Source organism: Myotis daubentonii, chromosome 1 (assembly GCF_963259705.1).
Source record: "Myotis daubentonii chromosome 1, mMyoDau2.1, whole genome shotgun sequence".
Lineage (NCBI taxonomy): Eukaryota > Metazoa > Chordata > Mammalia > Chiroptera > Vespertilionidae > Myotis > Myotis daubentonii.
In genome coordinates, this window is record NC_081840.1 from 2,320,106 (window position 1) to 2,339,412 (window position 19,307).

Below are 19,307 nucleotides of genomic sequence, written 5' to 3' on the forward strand. Positions count from 1 at the left end.
TCAAGGGCATGTACCTTGGTTGTGGGCACATCTCCAGTGGGAGGTGTGCAGGAGGCAGCTGATCGATGTTTCTCTCTCATCGATGTTTCTAGCTCTCTATCTCTCTCCCTCTCTGTAAAAAATCAATAATAAAATATATATATATATATATATATATATATATATATATATATATATATATATGCATCAAGAGAAAGAAACTCAGTTACCTACAAGAGAATACCCATACGACTGTCAGCTGATTTCTCAACAGAAACTTTGCAGGCCAGAAGGGAATTGCAAGAAATATTCAAAGTGATGAATACCAAGAACCTACAACCAAGATTACTTTATCCAGCAAAGCTATCATTCAGAACTGAAGGTCAGATAAAGAGCTTCACAGATAAGGAAAAGCTAAAGGAGTTCATCACCACCAAACCAGTATTATATGAAATGCTGAAAGGTATCCTTTAAGAAGAGGAAGAAGAAGAAAAAGGTAAAGATACAAATTATGAACAACAAACATGCATCTATCAAGTGAATCTAAGAATCAAGTGAATAAATAATCTGGTGATCATAATAGAATCAGGGACATAGAAAGGGAATGGACTGACTATTCTTGGGGGGGGGGGAAAGGGGTGTGGGAGATGCGGGAAGAGACTGGACAAATATCGTGCACCTATGGATGAGGACAGTGGGTGGGGAGTGAGGGCGGAGGGTGGGGCGGGAACTGGGAGGAGGGGAGTTATGGGGGGAAAAAAGAGGAACAAATGTAATAATCTGAACAATAAAGATTTAATTTAAAAAAAACAAACAGAAAAACTAAAAAAAAAAAAAAAAAGAAAAGAAATTTACTACCCACAGTTCTGGAGGTTGGAAGTCCAAATTCAGGGTGTCAGTATGGTCAGGTTCTGGTGAAGGCCCTCCTCTAGGCTGCAGGCTGCAGGCTGCTGACTTTTTGCCGTGTCCTCACATGGCAGAGGGTGAAAGCAAGCTCTTTGGCATTCCTTTCATAAGGGCACTAATCCTGTTCCTGAGGGCCCCACCCTCATGACCTAACCACCTTCCCCAATCCTCCCTCCATCACCTTGGAATTTCAACATATAAGTTTGGGGGAGACACAAACACTCAGACCATACCAGGGAGCTCCCCTGGCGGTGGCCTTATCTCATTTGTTTGACTCCTATCACACGGGAAGGTCTCAGAGAATTGCCTGGAAGAAAATCTGGAGTGTGAGAACCAAGAGAAAACCATTTGCCCGTGAAAGCAGGTTGGTGAGTGTAGTGAAGAGAGCGGGAATGGATGATAAAGCTACTTCATATCAGTTTTAAAGTATCGAGTAGTTCTGTTGAACTGTTCATTTTATTTTATTTTTTAATCTGCACAATAAAGATTTAATTAAAAAATAAAATAAAATGTACAATTCAGTGGTTTTTATTATATTCAGAGTTGTACAATCTAACAATTACCACTATCTAATTTTAGGATCTTTCCTTTTTCTTTCTTTCTTTTTAAAAAGACATACTCAGCCCTAGCTGGTTTGGCTCAATGGATAGAGCCTGGACCTGTGGATGGAAAGGTCTAAGGTAGCAGTTCTCAACCTGTGGGTTGAACGACCCTTTCACAGGGGTCGCCTAAGACCATCGGAAAACACATATCTAATTACATATTGTTTTTGTGATTAATCACTATGCTTTAATTATGTTCAATTGGTAACAATGAAATTGGGGGTTGCCACAACATGAGGAACTGTATTAAAGGGTCGCAGCATTAGGAAGGTTGAGACCACTGGTCTAAGGTTTATTTCTACCTCAATTGCTGGCTCCTACCCAGCCTGGCCTTGGTCCGGGCTTGGGCAGGAGGCCACCAACTGATGTGTTTCTCTCACATCGATTATTTCTGTCTTTCCCTTTCTCCCCCACTCTCTCTAAACATCAATGGGAAAATATCCTTGGGTGAGGATTAAAAAAACAAACAAAGGTGGGTAACCTGGTCAGAAGGTCAAATCTTCAAAGTGCATGCAAGCTGCTCCTCCCAGGGGGTCCGGACTGAATGTTCTGGAGCATCTCCAGGAAGGCCTGCGGGGATGGTGCCTCCACAGTCTGGAAGGCGTTCTGGACCCTGCCGAACAGGAAGAACTGTTTCGCCTCCAGGCAGATGAACCCGAAGTGGTTCTCATCGAACAGGATGAAGACCCCAGGGTAGCGCCAGCGGTGGGCGAAGCCATCTAAGGTACCAGTAACAGTGTCCACGCCATAGAAACACATCCTGCAGGTCCGGGGGTGGTTCTGGTCTCTTGAGCACAAGCCCACAGGCAGAACAAACGGGACAGGCTGCTCCTCCCAAGCTGCAGCCCCGGACTCCCCGCCGCTGGGCTGGGCAGGGCTCTGCCAGCCATGGCCCTCGCTTTCCTCAGTCCCGTCTTCTTGCAGCTGCTGCTGCTCCCGGAACACCTGCTCATCAATCTCCTGGACCACGCGGGAGAGCTCGTTGAAGTTGCGGAAGATCTCGCCATCTCGCAGCTGGATGCGGCGCCTGAGGTGGATCTCTAACGCCTTGGCTCTTCCCGTGACTCTCGTGACCCTGGCATACTTCCCATGGAAGCTGAGCATGACAATTATGAGGCTGTATTTGCCTTGGAAGAGGCCGGGCCTGATGAGGTCGACCGGGTGGTGTGGCGGGAGGTAGAGGCGGCGGTAGCTCTGGCAGTTACACAGCTGTCTGTCCTGCACCAGCCCCCGCCCCCCTTCCCCCCTCAGCCGCGTTGGTGAATCCCCTCGGTGGTCTGTCCTCTTGCACCGGGTGGTGAACCTGTCCTTCCGAATCTGCAGGTGGCGGTGGTGGGGCCTGAGGTGCTGGCCTTCCAGGCACTCCACCGCGGCTGATTGCCGCTCCGTCAGGCGGATTCTGAACGAGGGCTTGAATTTCAGTGTGCCATCCCCATGGAAGTTAAGGTAAGGTCCGCATGTCCAGCCAGTAATGCCTAAGCCGTCCACCGCGACATTCAGCAGTCTTCTATAGTCATCATCTAGCTGCCACAATCCCAAAATGCGTCTGTACGGGTGGAGCAGCTTCGCATAGACCTCTCGATAAGACATACCGATCGTCTCCAGGTTCTGCAAGTTTTCACAGACGCCAAACTCCTCGCGGCAGCGCCGTCTCCAGATGCTGTCGATGTGCAGGATGTGGTGGAATTTGGTGCAGGCCTGGGCCAGGCTGGGCAGATCGGTGCCGGGGAGCGAGGCGAAGATCTCCACCAGCATCTCCACCGGCAGGTCCTGCAGCGAGCAGTGCGGGGGCGGCGGGGGCGGCATGGGGCTCGCGATTCCTCCACTCCCCGCGCAGCACCGCGCTGCCTCCTCCGCCTCGACGTGCTTTTCTGCAGGGGCCAGGGCCGGCTTGCCATCGGCCGCTGCCATCTCAGCTGGGCCTTGGCGCTGCTGACGGCATCGACATTCCCGCGAAGAGCCCACGCTGCAGATGCAAGCACACTCCTCCATGCCTCCACGTGTAACAGCCACCACAGCGTGGGCCGCCTGGCCTCAGCCAGGCTTTAAGCTGAGCCAGCCACGCCCCCTCAGAGAGGCGCTAATTGTAGGACTTCAAACCCATATCCATTAACAGTTGCCTTCCTTTCCCAGTGCCCCCTCCCTGTCCTCCTGCCCTAGCCCCAGGCAGTCACTAATCTGCTTTCTATATGGATATGCCTCCAGGGATATGCCTATGGGGGGGGGGGCATTTCACATAAATGCAATCATAATATCTGGTCTTTTGTAACTGGCTTCTTTCACTGAGCATAACATTTTAAAGTTGTATGTGTGCTATATTCTAGTGTATGGGTATATCACATTTTGTTTGCCCATTCATCAGTTGGTGAATATTTGGGTTGTTTCCAGTTTGAGGCTTTTATGAGTAACGCCGCTATGAACATTGTGTACAAGCTTTTTGTGTGAAGATGTTTCCGTTTCTTTTGGGTATGTACCTAGAAGTGGAACTTCTGGGTCATCTGGTAACTCTATACTTAGCATGTTGAGGAACTGCCAAAAACGTTTTCCAACGTGGCCCCGCTATTTTACATTTTTACCAGCAATGTACAAGGGGTCCAAGTTTTAAACATTCTCATGAATGCCTTTTAAAAAATATATTATAGCCATCCTATTTAGTGTTGAGTGGTATTTTATTATAGTTTAGAGCAGAGTTATTGACTGTAGGTTGACTTGACCTTGAACTCCATAAGGGAAATCTCTTTTTTTTAATTGCTTAAAGTATTACAAAGAGTATTATATCGGTCTCCTTTTATTTTTCTCCCCTTGACATTGCCCCGGCCCCCCTACCTCCCAGTGTCTTATGTCCATTGGTTATGCTTATATGCATGCATACAAGTCCTTCGGTTGATTTCTTACCCCCCTTCGCACCCCCAAACCCTCCCCAGCCTTCCCGCTGTAGTTTGACAGTCTGTTCCATGCAGTTCTGCCTCTGTATCTATTTTTGCTCATCAGTTTATAATGGTCTATATTATCCATAAATGAGTGAGATCATGTGGTATTTTTCTTTCATTGACTGGCTTTTTTCACTTAGCATAATGCTCTCCAGTTCCATCCATGCCGTTGCAAATGGTAAGAATTCCTTATTTTTTATAGCAGCATAGTATTCCATCGTGTAGATGTACCACAGTTTTCTAACCCATTCATCTGCTGATGGGCACTTAGGCTGTAATCAGATCTTAGCTATGGTGAATTGTGCTGCTATGAACATAGGGGTGCATATCTCCTTTCTGATTGGTGTTCTGGTTTCTTGGGGTATATGCCTAGAAGTGGGATCACTGGGTCAAATGGGAGTTCCATTTTTAACTTTTTGAGGAAACTCCATACTGTCTTCCATAGTGGCTGTACCAGTCTGCATTCCCACCAGCAGTGCACAAGTGTTCCTTTTTCTCCACATCCTCTCCAGCACTTGTCATTTGTTGATTTGTTGATGATAGCCAGTCTGACAGGTGTGAGATGGTACCTCATTGTTGTTTTGATTTGCATTTCTCAGATGATTAGTGACTTTGAGCATGTTTTCATATGTCTCTTGGCTTTCTGAATGTCCTCTTTTGAAAAGTGTCTATTTAGGTCCTTTGCCCATTTTTTGATTGGATTGTTTATCTTCCTATTATTAAGTTGCATGAGTTCCCTGTAAATGTTGGAGATTAAACCCTTATCAGTGATTACATTGGCAAATATGTTCTCCCATGTAGTGGGCTTTCTTGTTGTTTTGTTGATGACTTCTTTTGCTGTGCAGAAGCTTTTTATTTTGATGTAGTCCCATTTGTTTATTTTCTCTTTAGTTTCCAATGCCCTAGGAGCTGTACTGGTGAAGAAATTGCTTCGGCATATGTCTGAGATTTTGTTGCCTTTGGATTCCTCTAGTATTTTTATGGTTTCCCATCTTACATTTAAGTCCTTTATCCATTTTGAGTTTATTTTTGTGTATGCTATACATTGGTGGTCTAGTTTCATTTTTTTGCAGGTATCTGTCCAATTTTCCCAGCACCATTTATTGAAGAGACTGTCTCCATGGTATGTTCTTGTCTCCTTTGTCAAATACTAATTGAGCATATTGGTTCGGGTCGATTTCTGGGCTCTCTATTCTATTCTATTGATCTATATGTCTGTTGTTGTGCCAGTACCAGGAAGTTTTGAGAACTGTGGCTTTGTAATACAACTTAATATCTGGTATTGTGATCCCACCTACTTTGTTCTTCTTTCTCAGGATCGCTGCAGCTATTTGGGGTCTTTTTTTATTCTAGATGAATTTTTGGAGAGTTCGTTCTAGGTCTGTGAAGTATGTCATTGGTATTTTAATGGGAAGTGCGTTGAATTTATAGATTGCTTTGGGTAGTATGGACATTTTAATGATGTTGATTCTACCAATCCATGAACACGGTATGTTCTTCCATCTGTTTATGTCTTCCTCTATCTCTTTTTTCAACATCCTGTAGTTTTCTGAGTAGAGGTCTTTTACCTCTTTAGTTAAGTTTATTCCTAGGTAGCTTAATTTTTTTTGGTGTGATGGTAAATGGGATTGCTTTTTTAGTCTCTCTTTCTGTAAGTTCACTATTGGTGTATGGAAATGCCATAGATTTCTTGACGTTAATTTTGTATCCTGCTACATTGCCAAATTCATTTATTAAGTCTAATAGTTTTTTCATGGAGTCTTTAGGGTTTTTTATGTATAATATGTGTCATCTGCAAATAAGGACAGTTTTACTTCTTCTTTTCCAATTTGGATGCCTTTTATTTCTTCTTCTTGTCTAATTGCAATGGCTAATACTTCCAGTACTATGTCGAACAGGAGTGGTGAGAGTGGGCATCCCTGTCTTGTCCCTGTTCTTAGGGGAAATGGTTTTAGTTTTTGTCCATTGAGTATGATGTTGGCTGTGGGTTTGTCATATATGGCTTTTATTATGTTGAGGAATAATCCTTCTATTTCCACCTTGCTGAGAGTTTTTATCAGAAATCGGTGTTGGATTTTGTCAAATGCTTTTTCTGCATCAATTGATATGACTATGTGTTTTTTTTCTTTCAATTTGTTTATGTGATGTATCACATTTATTGATTTGCAGATATGGTACCATCCTTGCATCCCTGGGATAAATCCTACTTGGTCATGGTGTATGATCTTTCTGATGTACTGCTGGATCCGATTTGCTAAGATTTTGTTGAGGATTTTGGCATCTATGTTCATGAGGGATATTGGCCTGTAATTCTCTTTCATTGTGTTGTCTTTCCCTGGTTTTGGTATTAGGGTGATGCTGGCTTCATAGAATGAGCTTGGAAGTGTTCCTTCCTCTTGAATTTTTTGTAGTAGTCTGAGGAGGATAGGTTTTTGTTCTTCCTTGAATGTTTGGTAAAACTCCCCTTTGAAGCTGTCTGGCCCTGGGCTTTTGTTTGCTGGAAGCTTTTTGATGACTGCTTCAATTTCTTCCATAGTTATTGGCCTATTGAGATTTTTAGATTCTTCCTGATTGAGTGTTGGAATGTTGTATTTTTCTAGGAATTTGTCCATTTCCTCCAGGTTGTCTAGTTTGTTGGAGTAGAGCTGTCCATAGTGTTTTTTTAACAATCATTTGTATTTCTGTGGGGTCTGTTATTTCGCCTCTGTCGTTTCTGATTTTGTTTATTTGGGTCCTCTCTCTTTGCTTCTTGGTGAGCCTGGCTAGAGGTTCATCAATCTTGTTTATCCTTTCAAAGAACCAGCTCTTGGTTTCATTGATTTTATGTATTTTTTTTTTGGTCTCTATGTCATTTATTTCTGCTCTAATCTTTATTATCTCCTTCCTTCTGCTCACTCTGGGGTTTTCTTGTTGCTCTCTTTCTAATTCTTTGAGATGAAGAGTTAGATGATTTACTACCATTTTTTCTTGTTTTTGGAGGTAGGCCTGTAGGGCTATAAACTTTCCTCTCAGGACGGCTTTCATTGTGTCCCATAGATTTTAGATTGTTGTGTTTTCATTGTCATTAGTTTCCAGGATGTTTTAAATTTCTTCTTTGATCTCATTGGTAACCCCATCAATATTTAATAACATGCTATTCAACTTCCAAGTATTTGAGTATTTTGGGTTGTTTTTATTGTAGTTTATTTCTAATATTATGCCATTGTGATCTGAGAAGATGCTTGGTATGATTTCAATCTTCTTGAATTTGGGGAGACTTTGCTTGTGACCCAATATGTGGTCTGTTTTTGAAAATGTCCCATGTGTACTTGAGAAGAACATATATTCCGTGGCTTTGGGGTGAAATGTTCTGAAGATGTCAATTAAGTCCATCTGATCTAGAGAATCATTTAGGATTGCTGATTTTTTGTCTAGAGGATTTATCCAGTGATGTCAGTGGTGTATTAAAGTCCCCTACTATGATTGTATTGTTGTCGATCTCTCCCTTAATATCTTCCAGGAGGTTTTTTTTTATGTATTAAAAAACATTGGGTGCATATATATTTATCAGGGTTATATCTTCTTGTTGTATTGATCCCTTTAGTATTATGAAGTGGCCTTCCTTATCTCTTGTTATGGCCTTCACTTTGAGGTCTATTTTGTCTGATATAAGTATTGCTGCCCCAGCTGTTTTTTCATTTCCATTTGCCTGAAAGATATTTTTCCATCCCTTCACTTTCAGTCTGTATGAGTCCCTTATTCTGAGGTGGGTCTCTTGTAGACAGAAAATATATGGGTCATGTTTTTTCATCCATTCAGCCACTTGATGTCTTTGGATTGGAGCATTTAGTCCATTTATGTTTAAAGTTATTATTGAAAGGTACTTTTTTGTAGCCATTTCTATTTTTTGTGCCTGTTTTCTTTCTTAGCTTTTTATTTCTTCTTTTTACACCAGTCCCTTTAGCATTTATTGCATTGCTGGCTTGGTGGTGATAAACTCCCTTAACCTTTTCTTGTCTGTGAAGCTTCTTATTTCCCCTTCAATTTTGAATGATAGCCTTGCTGGATAGAGTATTTTTGGATTCAGTCCTTTGCTTTGCATCACTTTGTAAATTTCTGTCCATTCTTTTCTGGCCTGATGTGTTTCTATTGAGAAATCATTTGAAAATCTAATGGGAGATCCCTTGTATGTAACTTTCCGTCTCTCTCATGCAGCCTTTAAGATTCTCTCTTTGTCCTGAACATTTGCCATGGTAATTATGATGTGTCTTGGTGTGGGTCTTTTCACCTTGTTTGGGACTCTCTGTGCTTGTGTGACTTTTTTCTTCTCCACCTCAGGGAAGTTTTCTGAAACCTTTGGGGATTTCTTCCAATAGATTTTCTAACCCTTGTTCCTCTTTCTGTTGTTCTGGCACCCCTATTATTCGTATGTTGTTTTGTTTCATGTTGTCCCATAGCTCTCCTCCTGTCTTTTAATTTTTTTCTCCAATTGCAGTACAGTTTGTGTGTGTTTTGTTTCCCTGTCTTCTAATTTGCTAATTTGGTCCTCCACTTCTCCTAGTCTACTTTTGAAACTTTCAATGGTGTTTTTGGTTTTTTAAAAAATATATTTTATTGATTTTTTATAGAGAAGAAGGGAGAAGGATAGAGAGTTAGAAACATCGATGAGAGAGAAACATCGACCAGCTGCCTCCTGCACACTCCCCACTGGGTACATTGCAACCAAGGTACATGCCCTTGACCGGAATCGAACCTGGGACCCTTGAGTCCGCAGGCCGACGCTCTATCCGCTGAGCCAAACCGGTCAGGGCTCAATGGTGTTTTTTATTGCAGCTATATCACTCTTCATTTCTTCTTTGTTCTTACATAAGTTGTTGATTTTTTTCATCTGTTTTTTCTTGAATCTTGCATAAGTTGTTGATTTTTTCCTCCATCCGGTTTATGCACTCTAGGACCCTTAATCTGAATTCTTTTTCTGACATGTTGCATGCCTCTGTTTCACTTAGCTGCTTTTCTGGCGAGTCCTCCTCTTCTTTCCTTTGGGGGTTTCTTTGTCTACCCATGTTTGATCTCACCAACAGATCTAGATGTTGAGTCATTCAGGGGCTGCTCCTTGAGTGGCTGTGGCTCCTTGGGCTGCGGTTGCTCCTCGGGTGGTTGTGGTAGCAGTTGCTCCTCACTTGGCAGCAGCTCCTCTGGTGGGTGCTGTTCACCACTGTGGTGGCTCCTCTGGCTGGTGGGGCGAGGCTTCTCATACAGCTGTTACTCCTTGAACTGGGGCGGACTGCTCACGTGGATGCTGTTCCTTGAATGGGGGCTGGCTGCATGCTGCTGTTGTTCCTTTTGATGTGGTGGGCTGCTTGTGAGGTTACTGCTCCTTGGACAGGTTGATTGCAAGTCTGCTGCTCCTCGGATTGGGGTGGGCTGCTTGCATGGCTGCTGCTTTTTGGACGGGAGTGAGCTGCACGGGTCGCTGCTCCTCATCTCCAGGTGTCTGGTTATGTGGCTTGCTCTCTAGCACTTTAGCCAGACAGGATAAAATTCACCTTAACAAGTCATGACTCAAGGGGAACAAAGCATGAATGTACTCATGATACCTATAACCCCAATATAAGTGACCACCTTAGAAAAGAGAATTAGGGGAGAGAAAAGAGAGTACAAGTGATATCTGAGAGAGAGAGATACAATAGAAGAAAAAAGACAGGAGAGAAAAGAAAAAGGAGAAAACACCACAGAACCAATAGATGAACCAGGGGTGGGCAAACTTTTTGACTCGAGGGCCACAATGGGTTCTTAAACTGGACCAGAGGGCCGGAACAAAAGCATGGATGGAGTGTTTGTGTGAACTAATATAAATTCAAAGTAAACATCATTACATAAAAGGGTACGGTCTTTTTCTTTTTTAGTTTTATTCATTTCAAACAGGCCGGATCCGGCCCGCGGGCCGTAGTTTGCCCACGGCTGAGATAAACCAAACAAATACAAACACCAAACACCCAGTAAAGAGGGTAGGGGCAGAATCTGTAGAGGCTGAGCTGATATACAGGAAATAAGGTTAAGAATTGGATAAATGTGGGGAGGACCTCACTTCAGTATAGCGGAGGTAGAAAAGGGATGAATGGATAAGAAGAGACAGAAAGGGAACAAAATAATATATTTACAAAAAAACTGATTCTAAAAAAATGGTATAAAAATAGAAAATAACAAGTAAAAATAAAATAAAATTGAATAATGAAAAAATAACGTGAAAAGAAGTAGAAAATAAAGCAACAAACAAAAAAGGAGAACAAAGAAAAAAGCAAAAATAGAGCAACAAACAAAAAAAAGGGAAACAAAGAAAAAGCAAAAGAAAGAGCTAATAAAATAATAATAAAAAAATAAAAATGAAAAATTGAAATGTCATTCCTTTGGCTGACTTAAGATCCCTGAACTGTTTTTTTTTTTTTTTTTTTTTTTTTTTTAAAATCTGGGCAAACCTGATTTTTAATTCCAAGCTTCTGTAGGCATTTGTCTTGCAGAAGTACGAATGCTGCTGGATTACTGTTTACTGAGTAACAATTCAATGTAAATTAAGATGACAGGCTTACTTTGAAAAAAAAAAAAGAAAATGAAATGAAAAAAAGCTGATCCTAAGATATGGGAAAATTGTTTCTATTCCAATGAGGGGGACTCTCAGCCACATCTTGTATCGCTGATCTGGTTACCACACGGCCATCTTTCTGTTGTTGTCTTTTTCTGTGGGAGTGAAAAGGCACTGAAACTGTAGGCGAGCTGCTCAGGGCGTGGGCGAGCAGAAGGCGGTTTCGGGTGGCTTTCCCTGGGAAAGTGCCTCGCAGCCTGCAGGCGGGTTCTTTAGCTCTAAGTGAAACACGCCTCAGGGTTCAGTACTGATGTGCTCGTCACAAACACGGTGGGATTCCAAGTCGCCCCCAAAGAGATGCCAAGAAGCACTGAGATCATTTCACTCAAGTCAAGAGAGGCCTGATCTGATCCAGGACAGTGGAAAACGCACTGAGTATGCCTGGCTGGTGCATAGTTTTCCTCTGTTTTAGTCTAATTCTACTTGACGAGATGAAGAGTCATGCATCTCTGTGTTAATTATTTTGCTACAAAGCACACTGACAACAGAAGGCGTATGGCCCTGTGGCGAGGCCACCTCACAGGATCACAGCGGAACCGGACCTGGTCAGCTCAGGAAGCTCCCAGGCCCAGCAGTGCTCTGCTCACCGCACCCTCTACTTTCTGGAAATAGAGTCTTGGTGGCCTTGAAACCACAACTAGAAAAGGGGAGAGTTGAAACAGTCACATTTTTACCTCTCGGATACCTCTAATTCAGGGGCACCGCTCTCCCATCCAGGCCATTCTCGTCAGATTGCACGATTGCAAATGGACACTTGCTGCTGCTCTTCCCCGCTTGCTACACAGGCTGGAGTTAACTTTTAAAAAGGTGCATCTGGCCACATCACCTTGTGCTCATGAACCTTCCTATGGCCTCCCCACCGCTGAGATGAAAGAGTAAATTCTGAACAGGACACACAAGTGCTTTCTGTTCTCTGCCCTTCCCTGTCTTTCGTCTCCTGCTCTGTGGTTGGGTCCACACTGGGCTCCTTTCAGTTCCGTGAATGAACCACACCTTGCCTGTGGGCTCCGACTTGCTGCTCCTTCTCCCGGAACATCCCCTACTCCCTCCGGCTACTAGTACTTCAGGTCTCAGCTTATGTAAGTTCTTCCTCAGGAAGAAATTCCTGGACCCCGTGCACTGTCAGGCGGTCCTTCTGTGGCCCCACAGCCATCCATATGGTCTGCCACCATAGCAGCCATCCAGCCACCTTCCTATGATGTGACCTTCTCGCCTACTGGACAGGTGTTCAATCCCTTAAGGGCATGAATGGAACAAAGCCAAAGGAAGAGCAATTCTCTCCTTTTTTTTTTTTTTTAATTCTCTCTTCTTTCGAGTTGGGCTGTCCATCTTCTCCTTTGCTCAGACAGCAGATGGAGCTCCTGGTTCGTGGGCCTTCGGACTCCGGGACCCACACACATGGGCCCCTGGTTCACGGGCCTTGACCTCAGACTGAGAGCTGCACCATCGTCTTCCCTGCTTCTCGGGCATTTGGACGCAGACTGAATGCTGCCCCCGACTTTCCTGGCTCTTTAGGGTGCAGGCGGCAGAGTGTGCGGCGTTTCGGTCTCTACACCTGCCTGAGTCAATTCCTATCGTCAATCTCCTCTTGTTTTTATTCAGATATAGGGTATTGTTTCTCTGGAGAAGCCTAAAATACAGGTACAAAAACTCCCAGACTCCGTTCACTTTTCACCAGTTACGCCAATAAAGCCTTTAGGACGACGAGCTCCAAGCCAGGGTCACACGTACTTACTGGTCACGCCCCTTCGCCTCCTTCATCCCGAAGCTGTATTTTCCGTCTTCCTTTGACTTTCATCACCTTCAAGTTTTTGAAGATTACAGGCCCGTCATCTTGTGGACCAGCCCTCTTTTGGGGGTTCGTGTGACATTTCCCCTAATATGTAAGACACGCATTTTTGGCAGAAATACTACAGAAGTGGTTCTGTCGCCCCTGATGCTGATTTTTTCGGTCACTAGGGACCTTAATGAGCAGAGCCAAATCTGGATGGCCCTGAAGGTCGTCTCCTTCCCTCTCCTCACAGCAGAGCTCACAGCCCCCCAAGCAGGACTGAGCAGGTCGGTGGAGAGACAAAACCTTGGCCAGTCAAGGCTCCCGGTGGGCCAAGGCCACCGAGCTGCCCTCTGCCCTGGGAACGCCGACTTCCCAGCACTGTACCTGGGGGCCCAGGATCTATTTCTCATTATTTAGAGACACCAGGAGTTCCCTAACCCCATTGGTCAACAGAGATTTGCAGTGCCCGTGGGGTGGTGCCCACTTTGGTCGGGCTCTGCTCTGTCCCTGTCCGTGGTATACCGACTGCTGGCCCCTGGCCATGGTGCTCACACAATAGCTACACTTGGCCTATGCTGAGTGATAATGAATGTTGGGGGACAGCGTGCACTCTGCCACTTCTCTGCATATGTTTCCCCCGCTGAACCCCAGCTTATAGCTCACCATGTGGTCTTAGCGGTGTGTCTGTGACCCCTTGGGTGACAGTTAGCTTCGTACACTTTAGTAAGGTGGTGTGGGCTAGATTCTCTTTTAGAAAGTTCTCACATTTGAAAGAAGGAATTTATGGGGAGATGCTTTGGGCCTAAGTAAATAGTTCATTGCTTGTCCAACTTTTATCCACTGGATATAGCATACATTGATATTTCTTATCTGATGATTGCCAAATAGTGATTTTTATTTATTTTTTTAAAAGAATATATTTTATTGATTTTTTACAGAGAGGAAGGGAGAGAGATAGAGTTAGAAACATCGATGAGAGAGAAACATCGATCAGCTGCCTCCTGCACATCTCCTACTGGGGATGTGCCCGCAACCCAGGTACATGCCCCCGACCAGAATTGAACCTGGGACCCTTCAGTCCGCAGGCCGACGGTTCATTCACTGAGCCAAACCGGTTTCGGCCAAATAGTGATTTTTAATTCCATTATTTCGTGGCTGCATTCTACTGTATGTATGAGCTATCTCTTCTCCCCATTTATTTATTCAATAAAAAATATCCGTGTGGGCTCGTGGGTTACACTTTATTACATGGGCCATCTCCTCCTTCTATAATTTATTTTGATGCTCAAATTGCCCCAGACGTGGCCCCTTCAAGATGACTGCTTTGTGTTTTTGAGATGTCTCCATCATTCCTTGTGCATTTCATACTTTCTGACACAGTAAGATGCTCCAGGCTCATCTCTATGGCACTTCAAATACATTTACATTTATCGTTATAGCTACGTACGCTGCAAAGCTTGAATTCACATCAATACCTCTGATTCCAGTCCGGTCACACAGCCTTCTTGCTCTTCGCATTACTGGGCCTGCAGCCCCTTCCCCGCAGTGAGACCCCTGGCTCCCGTTTTCCCCGTGTGGTTTTCCTCTGTGTGGCGCCTCCACGCAATCCGCCGCCTGGCTTTGGAGGCCACCCTGCTTCCTTGTTTGGGGTCTGACCCCCACACTAGCCTGACTTCCTAGCTGAATATGGGCATGGCTGTATTATCCTGTGTAGACCTGTGTAGACAGAGAAGCAGAGAGAACAAATTAGTAGAGAGAGAGAGAGAGAGAGAGAGAGATGAAGCAGACACACAGGGGGAAAAGTCACAGAAGGACATGAGGAGTATCTTTTGGGTTTCTGGGTACTTCCTAACCCTGGTCCTAAGCCCTTGGCTAAGATGTAGCTGTATTCCTGGTCCTGGCTTTGTGAGAAACTGACATCCTAATGATAAATTCTTCCCTTTCCATTAAGCTACTTCAGGTTGGTTTCTGTTACAAACAGAGAATCTTTTTTTTTTTTTTTTTAAATCCTCACCCGAGGATATTTTTCCATTGATCTTTTAGAGAGAGAGAGTGGAAGAGAGAGGGAAAGACAGAGAGAAACACTGATGTGAAAAAAACACATCGACTGGTTGCCTCCTGTACATGCCCAGACTAGGGCCTGGGCCGGGAAGGAGCCTGCAACCAGGCACATGCCCTTGGCCATAATTGAACTTGGGACGCTTTGGTCCACAGGCCAACGCTCTATCCAGTGAGCCACACCGGCTAGGGCTTAAACAAAGGTGTATTTATATCCTGCCTTGTTCTATAAAAAAAACACAACAAACTGAAATATAGTCAGGGCAAGGAGGAAATAAAGATTAAGCCACAGAAAATGCTTACCACATGGTACTGTACTGCTCAGTATGGGCTGGGATATTAGCGCTAAGCTTTTTAGTGACCTCAACCAAGTATGAAACACTATCCCTTACAAGATTTCTTCTCCAGATTTAAAGCACGAGCACCTGGAAGGTGAATAGACACACCACTGGGACAAACGAGTCTAGAAGGGAACGCTTCTGCAAGTGGGCAACAATGGCACGCTGTGTAGCGTCTGGAAGAAATGTTAATTTGGATCCATACCTCACCCCACATACCGAGTCAGTTCCAAATGGACCGATGTTTAATTACAAAAGACTGGAAGTCTAAGTGCCCGTCAGCAGAGTATTGGTTAAATACATTCTGGCATATTCCTACAATAAAATGTTATGGGCATTGAAAAAAAATTAATGAGGAGCTCTGCATATACTGCTATCGACATATTTTTGATACATTAAGTAATAAAAAGCAAAATGTAATACTTGGGTGTGGCATGCAACTACTTTTGTAAATTGGGGGATGTCTCGGCTTCTATAGGCATAAAAAGATTACCTAGAAGAATGAGCAAAAAATAGTGGTTATGTGTTTGGGGATGGAGACAGGTGTGGGGGAGAGATTCTTTTAACTGTATATCTTCTTATGCTTTCTGATGGATGAACCATATAAATACTTAATTTTTAAAAAAAATTTTGATGAAAATCAGACAAGCTAGCTGATGAAGTCCAGCTAGTTTTGACCAACTCAGAGGACAGCAGGAGGGGCTGGAAGTGAACCTGCCCACACATTCCCACTGCGGAGGGTGGGGGGGGGTGGGGGGTGGGGGTGGGAGGGGGTGGGGAGAGTGGCCATCCCCACCCTGGATGCCTTCCTTTCCCATAAAGGATGATCTCCCCAAAGCCTTTCCATGTGTTACTGGGGAGGTCTACGGCCCACAGTGCTTGCCATATAAGAAACATTACTTTTAGGGAAGTCTGCCAAGAGCATTCTAGCTCCTCATTTTACCCATGAACAGTCCACGCTTACCAGTAGGTGAGTTTACAGCAACTATATGAGCAACATGGGCGCGCAGGCGCGATGAGCACCCCAGCTTCACAGCCAGAACACCCGGGTTCAAATCTCAGTTGTTCACATCTTAGCTGTTCAGTCGCTGGAGGTTTTTTGTTTTGTTCCTTTTAATAGACAGGGGTGGGGGGCGATGACTGCACAGACCTCGCAGGGCCCCATGGAAAGATCACCCGCTTGCATCAGCCGGTCCCATAGCGACATAATGCGAGCCACACGAAGCATCGCCATTCTTCTCGCACTCACATTCTAAAAAGACGCAGGTGAAACGAATATTCATTCCAATATATCAGAGAGCACTACCAGTTCAACATGCCAACATGCAATAAATATCAACATTACTGGTGAGATGTTTTACAGCCTTTTTTGGTAACGGACACACACATCCGAGTTGCAGCCAAGCGCGTCTCCACGGGAGCAGCTTAGCCTAAGAGTTCAGTATTGAACCTTGCTGACCTCAGCAGCGCCCAGCACACAGTAGGTGCTAGTCTCGGGCACCGAAGCACCTATCGGGTGCCTCTGGAAGCGATGTCTGCATTTTGGGGCACATTAGGAGGATTTTCCTTAAGCCTGTTACTCGGCCTTCACATTTTAACCCACAGTCACAAGGCATGGTGCCGGGTGGGCAGCAACCTGTGCAATGAGCACTTCACGTACATGGGGCCACCGTCCCCTCTCGTCTGCGGGTGGGTGGGGGTGGGAGGTGGCGTCCGTGGTCCCCCCAAATGCGGAGGACCCCAGCCAGGAGCGGGGTGGAAAGCGGCCGAGCGGGAAGGTCTTTAAAACGCGGGAGGGAAGTGGGAAAAGGCCACGTTTAGGGGCGATGGCTGCCACGCAGGGCAGCAAGGGCGGCGGGCGAATCCGAGCGCCCGGAGGTCCTGCCCCGCCGGGCGGGGAGCGCCCGCAGCCCACGAGGCCGCCCGGCGCTGGAACGGCCCGGGCCCGGCCGCCGCTGGGCCGCAGACCCCGCTTCAGCCCCGCCGTCTCCGGGCTCCTGATTGGCTGAGGGGCCGGGGTTAACCTTTCACCGCCGCGCGCCGTCCAGTCACAGGCTCGCTCTCAGCCGGCGCGGGGCGCGGCGCGGCGCGGCGTCCGGGGCGGCGCGGGCGCCGGTGGGATTCTCCAAGCGGCCGTGCGCCGTTGCCGCGGGCCGTGCGCGGGCTGCGGGCGAGCCGGGCGCTGCGCAATCTCCGCAGGCGCCGGCGGGAGGGGTCGAGGCGGAGGCGCGGCGCGGCGCGGGCTGCAGCGGGCCCAGGTGAATGGAGTAGCCTGACAGCGGGGACGCGGCGCCGGCGAGCGGGAGGAAATGGCGGCGGCGGCGGCGCCGGGCGGCACCGGGAGGCCTGGGCTGTGACGCACGCGCCGGAGAGGGGTCCGATGGTTCTCGAAGGCCCGCGGCGCCCCGTGCTGCAGGTGAGGCGGGCTCCCGCGGCGCCGCTTTGTGTCCGGGGCGGGGAGCGCTGCGCCCGGCCGGCGGGGAGCGCTGCGCCCGGCCCGCGTGGGCGCCCCGGCCCTGGGCCCGCGCTCAGGCCTGGCGCGTGGGGCGGGGACGGCGCGGGCAGACGGCGCGGCCTGCAGGGCTGTGCGCCGGCCACCCTGGCGCCCCTTCCGAGTGGCCGATTTGGAGGGACGTGGTGCGGTCGCCCCGGCTCTGGTTGGGGGGCAGGGGGTCGCGGGCCGCCCTTGGGGAGCGGGGTTTGACAGGTCCGGGGACGCGCACCGGCTGCGGCGGGACGGGCCGCGGCGCCTCGGGGTTTCCTGGGACCGGCGGCGGCGGTCACTGCTGTGGCCGCAGCGGACACCTGCGGGAGGGCCGCGGGTGGAGGGGGAGGACGCGGGGCTGCGGGTGCTGCTGGCAGGAAGCGCGGGCCTTCGGGGCGCCCGGCGGGACCAGGAGGACTGTTCCCGACCACTGCGGGTGACCAGGTCTGGGTCCGGGGCGGGCGGCGGAGGCCATCTTCCCGCCCCTCCCCGGCGATGTTTATGCGCCAGAACTTGTGGTCCCCGCCAGGAGCCTCTCCCGCGGGCTTGTACTCTGCGGGGAATCAGCGTGAGCTTCAGCCCCGCGTCAGGTCTGCGGAGATGACCCGGAGGCGCCCGGCTGCCCGCCGGCCTGGCCCGCAGCGCAGGCCCCACAGGCCAGCGGCGTGTCTGCCTGCAGCGTCTGCGTGGCCTGCAGCTGTGCAGGGAGCAGGTGAGAGCCAGCCTCGCCCTGCAGTGTTCAGGGAGCGTTTTGGTGCAGAAAGTCAGGCTGAGAACGCCCGCGTGACCGATCCACGTAAGCCTTAAGTGTTCCAACCACGGGCGAGCACAGTTGACTGACATGGATTCGGTGTAAGGACATCGATTCGGCTTAAGGACCTTCCTTCGTCTAATCCAAGAGCCCTTCCTTGGAAGCAGGCGCCTGCTTCCTGAGGTGCTTCGTCCTTGGAGCTTTCTGCATCGTCACCATTCGGATTTCCCGTTGTCTTCGTGTTGCTTGTCCCTCAAGTGCAGTGCACAGCGCATGGAAAAGGGCAGGAGTTAGGTACCTTGGAAATGAGGGAATTTTTAAAAAATGTGCTTTAATGCAAGGTTAACGCAGCTGAAAAACGTGTTGATGTAAACATTAACATTTGTCAGTAAAAATACTCGCCTTAACCAAGAGCTCCAGTGATTTATTACAGGATGGATGCCGGCGGGATTCTGGAGGAGGTGGCTTGTGAATAGTAATTTGGGCATCACTGATTCCTGCAGGAACTAGGCTCTGGAAGCATCGGCCTCTTTCGCCAGGTGTTGTCTTTCAAACTAGATAGCTACATGTGCACGTGCATACTTTATAGGGAATACATGCCACATACATGCACACACATACAGTTATTTCAAAACTTGATGTAGGACATATTTTATAAAATTTTGTCTATAGATCAGAGACACTAAAGATTGCTTTTAATATGATCATTTGAAGCGCTTAAATGGTAATGTTGGTGTGTGGTTTATTCATGGCAACAAGATGCCATTTGAACCGTGTGAAGAAAAGATGTGTTAGTTAGATTTAATTTGGGGAGAGAAGCCTTTTTCTGCACGTGTTTCAGGGAGGGCTTGCTCCTCACGCTGCC

General features: G+C 47.1%; 2 protein-coding genes across 2 annotated transcripts in view; one reads left to right on the plus strand and one right to left on the minus strand.

Annotated features, from left to right (window-relative positions):
* Positions 1 to 1,379: 1,379 nt before the first annotated feature.
* Positions 1,380 to 3,536, minus strand: LOC132214395 (F-box only protein 31-like). The gene has a single exon (XM_059661625.1). The coding sequence runs from the start codon at positions 3,477 to 3,479 to the stop codon at positions 1,989 to 1,991; it is 1,491 nt and encodes a 496-aa protein (XP_059517608.1). The 5' UTR covers positions 3,480 to 3,536; the 3' UTR covers positions 1,380 to 1,988.
* Positions 3,537 to 17,483: 13,947 nt separating this feature from the next.
* DICER1 (dicer 1, ribonuclease III) overlaps positions 17,484 to 19,307 on the plus strand; it is a 67,158-nt gene continuing 65,334 nt past the window's right edge. The window contains 1 exon segment of the mRNA XM_059685879.1: positions 17,484 to 17,622. The gene's annotated coding sequence lies outside the window, so the exon portion shown is untranslated.